This window comes from Triticum urartu, chromosome 1A (assembly GCF_056163025.1).
Source record: "Triticum urartu cultivar PI428250 chromosome 1A, HENAU_Tu73, whole genome shotgun sequence".
Taxonomy (NCBI): Eukaryota; Viridiplantae; Streptophyta; class Magnoliopsida; order Poales; family Poaceae; genus Triticum; species Triticum urartu.
The window spans coordinates 400,197,403-400,202,741 of NC_141873.1; the positions used below are offsets into that span (position 1 = coordinate 400,197,403).

Sequence of the window (5,339 nt, forward strand, 5' to 3'; positions counted from 1 at the left end):
GGGGCACGGCGAGGCGTGTGGTGAGGTGCGTTATGCCCCTAGGGATGCAGTGAAGTAGTTAGACTAGGTGGCGTGGCCGGTGTTTGGCCGGAGACACGTCAGCGACGAGCTCCACGGTGGCGCGTGCGGGTGAGCTTCGTGTGCTCGTTGTGGTGCACGAGAAGAAGAACGGGGAGGATGGGGAGGTGCAGCAGCTCACGGCGATCACGTAGAGGCAGACGGCGCGGTCGGGGACGAGTCGATGCGGCGGCGACGTTGAAAGGGATCTCCGGCGATGCTCGGTGAAGATGAGGTCGAAGAAGACGTTGCAGAGCGTGTGAGCGCTCGGGGCTCAGCTGCTCGACGGAGTCGACGATGGCGGAGAGGATGGACACGGTGGTGCAACACGGGGACGACGGTGGACGCGGTTTCATGGTGGCGCGAGCACGGCAGCGTCGGCCATGGCGGAGGAAGAGCGATGGAGAGGGACCAGGGGGAAAGTGTGGTGTCTGCGAGGTCGGGGGATGCAAGGGAGTTCGTCCCACGTCGACAGGTCGACGAGGGGAGCGGCGAGGCGGCGGCACCTGCGTGGCGCGCATGCGGTGCTCGCCGTCGAGCACCTGCCTGCTTGGCCAAGCCAAGCTGCTCGCTGGCGGGGTGGCTGGGCTGGGCCGGCAGGTGGGCCTGGTAGGTGGCGCCAGGTAAGTTTTTCTGTTTTTTTGTTTTCTTTTCTATTTTTTTTCTGTAGCTTTAGGGCTTTATTTAAAATACCTAGGCACTTTCTAAAATCCTGAAAATAATTGTGGGCTCTGTTGGGATTATTCCTAACAGCCCTGACTTAATTCCAGAATTATTTGAACATTTAAAATATTTATTAGCATTTAAATGTCCAAAGGCAACATACATATGATTTAATCCAGTGACCTTTTGTTGACCTAGAAAATTGTGCACCTATTTTGCCAGAGGTTCTAACCCAAGGCAAAGAGGGTGAACATTTTAGAAGGTCATTTCAGGTTCATTGAAATTATTTTTAGTAAATCCTAGTTGATTTCAAGAGGGGTGCTGGGGGTTCTGCCTTCCCCATTTCAAGTTTCTGATGAAAAATAAACATGATGCACACTCTAATGCATGGACTAGCTAGGGTGTGACACACTTCTACGACAGCACAGGTATGACTATCTTGATTCTGTCATAAATTTGTCATAGATGTACATGCATGACAAAAAAACCGACCTACTGTGACAAACACATATCATCACGGAAGTGTATTTTTTTGTAGTGTTTCTTCTTAGTCTATGGAGCCAAAGTTGTTCTGCCAAGTGATCTACTTCACAATGCACCCCGAGTTGAGCTCTTCTCCGAAAAGGAAGCAGAGAAGGCCCGGCAAGATTTAGTCGATCTCTTAGTGGAGGAAAGAGAGATGGCCTTGATCTGCTCGACCATTTATCAGCAAGACCTGCGTCGATTCCACGCCAGAAATGTGAGGGGTCGATCCTTTCAAGAAGGAGACCTGGTTCTTCGAGTGGATCAACAGAAACCACACAAGCTTGCCCTGACTTGGGAGGGCCCCTTCATCATCACCAAAGTTCTCCACAACGGAGCATACCATCTTTACAGTATTGAGCATCAGTAAGACAAGCCACAAGCTTGGAACGCAGAGCTGCTCCGCCCCTTTTATACTTAAGCACTCATTCGAATAAAATGTAATAAGAGGCACCTTTTGTAATTTGTTTATCAAAGACAAGAGCTTACGGTCCTCTCATTCGATTGTGTTGTTCTTATTTACTTCTGAAATCCCCTAGTGGGTGGGCTTAGTTGCGAATCCGTTTCGCCTAAGTTTGAAAAAATCCTACCAAGTGGAGAGCAACCCTCCCACTCGGGGGCTTAGCTGTAGTCCAGCACTCGCCTAAGTTCTCTCACTAGGAGACTTAGCTGCAGTCCAGTACTCGCCTAAGTTTGAAAGAATCCTACGTAGAGAGCAACCCTCCCACTCGAGGGCTTAGCTGCAGTCCAGCACTCGCCTAAGTTCTCTTACTAGGAGACTTAGCTGCAGTCCAGTACTCGCCTAAGTTTGAAAGAATCCTACCAAGTGGAGAGAAACCCTCCCACTCGGGGGCTTAGCTGTAGTCCAGCACTCGCCTAAGTTCTCTCACTAGGAGACTTAGCTGCAGTCCTGTACTCGCCTAAGTTTGAAAGAATCCTACCGAGTGGAGAGCAACCCTCCCACTCGGGGGCTTAGCTGCAGTCCAGTACTCGTCTAAGTTCTCTCACTAGGAGACTTAGCTGCAGTCCAGTACTCGCCTAAGTTTGAAAAAAATCCTACCGAGTGGAGAGCAACCCTCCCACTCGGGGGCTTAGCTGCAGTCCAGCACTCGCCTAAGTTCTCTCACTAGGAGACTTAGCTGCAGTCCAGTACTCGCCTAAGTTTGAAAAAATCCTACCGAGTGGAGAGCAACCCTCCTACTCGGGGGCTTAGCTGCAGTCCAGCACTCGCCTAAGTTCTCTCACTAGGAGACTTAGCTGCAGTCCAGCACTCGCCTAAGTTTGAAAAAATCCTACCGAGTGGAGAGCAACCCTCCCACTCGGGGGCTTAGCTGCAGTCCAGCACTCGCCTAAAGTTCTCTCACTAGGAGACCTAGCTGCAGTCCAGTACTCGCCTAAGTTTAAAAAAATCCTACCGAGTGGAGAGCAGCCTTCTCACTCGGGGGTCTTAGCTGCAGTCCAGTATTCGTGAACATCCACTCCATCCTTATCCGCAAGGATGACGAGGTGGAGGTCGACTGCAACCTTCTCCTTCGGAGCTATGCCACAAGTACAACGTCCGCTCCATCCCTATCCGCAAGGATGACGAGGTGCAGGTCGACTGCAACCTTCTCCTTCAGAGCTACGACACAAGTACAATGTCCGCTCCATCCCTATCCACAAGGATGACGAGGTGAAGGTCGACTGCAACCTTCTCCTTCAGAGCTATGGCACAAGTACAATGTCCGCTCCATCCCTATCCGCAAGGATGACGAGGTGCAGTTCGACTGCAACCTTCTCCTTTGGAGCTACGGCACAAGTACAACGTCCGCTCCATCCCTATCCGCAAGGACGACGAGGTGCAGGTCGACTGCAACCTTCTCCTTCAGAGCTACAGCACAAGTACAATGTCCATTCCATCCCTATCCGTAAGGATGACGAGATGCAGGTCGACTGCAACCTTCTCCTTTGGAGCTACGGCACAAGTACAATGTCCGCTCCATCCCTCTCCGCAAGGATGACGAGGTGCAGGTGAACTGCCACCTTCTCCTTCGGAGCTACGACACAAGTACAACATCCGCTCCATCCCTATCCGCAAGGACGAGGAGGTGCAGGTCGACTGCAACCTTCTCCTTTGGAGCTATGACACAAATACAACGTCCGCTCCATCCCTATCCGTGAGGATGACGAAGCGCGGTTCGACTGGAGCCGCCCACCTCAGAGCTGCGTCTCCAGCATAAAGACTATTCCAAGTAGTGAGCAAACTCCATTCGAAGGAAAACACAAGCACATTCGGAGATAAACCAAATTCAGATAAATCCTAAAAGTTCCAAGCAGAAAATCAAAAGTGCTCGTGCATCAAGCCTGAAGAAGTTCAACGGTTACAGCAATCACTCGGCATTCCGAGGAAAATTTAAAGCAGATTCAAGTTTCATAAGTTTGTTCACTCGGCCGGAGGAGGGCTGGCAGGCGCCACAAATGAGTCCAGGTCGATCCCATCAGCGATCCGAGTGGCAGCAGCAATGAAAGTCTCCATGAAGGACTGGAAGTCATGCTTTTTGGTGTTAGCGACTTTGATCGCAGCCAGCTTGTCTTCACGAGCTTCCTTGCAATGGACTCGCACCAAGGACAGCGCCACATCAGCACCACACCGGGCGGAGGATTTCTTCCATTCTTGCACTCGGTCAGGGATCTCGTTCAGTCGAGTCATCAAGGATTCCAGGTCATTCTGAAGCATCGGCCCCGGCCAAAGCGATGAGTTGATTCGGGAGACTACCTCCTTCAGGCGCGCGAGGTAGCTTATGGCGCTGGTGATACGGGACTCCAGTCGGAGCACGTTCATTGCAGTTTCATCGCAGACTGGAGAAGCGATAGGGTCCAGACCCGTCTCGACCCTTCCAGTTTCCTCGTCGAAGTCTTGACAGAATTCTGCAGCAAAAAATTAGTCAATCGACCGAGCAAGATCCGACCGCAAGGATCAACACAGTCGAATTAAAAGAAATACCTTCCAGCGTGAGATAAAGCTTCTTGGCAAGAGTCCTCAGATATGCTTCCGTGTCATTCCTCTTGCGGATCGCAGACTCCAGCTTTTCATTCAGGGCGACCTTGTCCTTCTTCAGACTGGTCACTTCACGATTAGCTTCATTAAGACAAGATTTCAGTTCGGTCACCTCTTCTTCCAGCATTCCGATTGAAGCAAGCTTCTGGTCTGCGAGAGCAGTTTTATCTTGGGCTCCTTTTTGCGCGGCGGCGAGGTCCGAGTCCTTCTTCTCCAGAGCCAACTTCATTTTCTCTGCCAAAGAAGCAATCGAATCAAAGAAGAGATCAAAGAAATGTATTGAAAGTCAGTCGACAGTCAGTTACCTTCCATACCAACGGCTTTGTCTTGAGCTTTCTTCAGATTCTGCTGGGCTAATTCCAAGTCGAGGTTGAGTTGCCTCTGCTTCTCCTCAAGTTCAGCAAACTTAGAAATAAGAGTGCATGACTTCTGCAGAAGGCAAAAGACGGATTAGTCAACAAGACCAAAGGTTGTTTACTTCTGAGTGAATAAAACCTAAAGAAGTTCGCTTAGACCTTAGCCGACTGCACACAATCGACTGCGGTCTCAGGGGCTACACCCAGCAGGTGCACTTGGCGTGCCCCTACTGACTAAGACTCAACTCAAAAAAAACTGCTCAGACCCCAGCCGACTGCCAGTAGTCGACTGTGGTCTCGGGGACTACACCCAGTGGGTGCAATTTGGCGTGCCCCCACCGGTTCTGATCCCACTCGCCCAGACCGAGTGAAAGAACGAAACTACTCGACCGGTCTGCTTGAGTCGAGTGTAAGGAGTACAAAAGAAAGGAAAGAAGAACTCAGACCCCAGTCGACTGCCAGCAGTCGACCGCGGTCTCGGGGACTACACCCAGTGGGTGCACTTAGCGTGCCCCCACCGGTTCAGATACCACTCGCCCAGACCGAGTGGAAGAACGAAACTACAAAAAACAACAAAACACCCAGTGGGTGCTCTAATTCGACGCAAACAACATGAGATTGTGTAGAAGAAGATTTTTTGAGTAACATTTCCTCATAGAGCAAAAACAGTCAGAAAGTCTACTCACCTGGACATTGCCCCGAAG

At 51.0% G+C, this 5,339-nt stretch overlaps 1 protein-coding gene across 1 annotated transcript; it reads right to left on the reverse strand.

Annotated features, from left to right (window-relative positions):
• Positions 1 to 3,664: 3,664 nt before the first annotated feature.
• LOC147991415 (uncharacterized) lies at positions 3,665 to 4,514 on the reverse strand. Its single transcript, XM_087538547.1, has 2 exons — positions 4,226 to 4,514; positions 3,665 to 4,149 (listed from the first exon to the last, which is right to left on the reverse strand). The coding sequence occupies exons 1-2, from the start codon at positions 4,506 to 4,508 to the stop codon at positions 3,665 to 3,667; spliced, it is 768 nt and encodes a 255-aa protein (XP_087394673.1). The 5' UTR covers positions 4,509 to 4,514.
• Between the last annotated feature and the right edge of the window lie 825 nt (positions 4,515 to 5,339).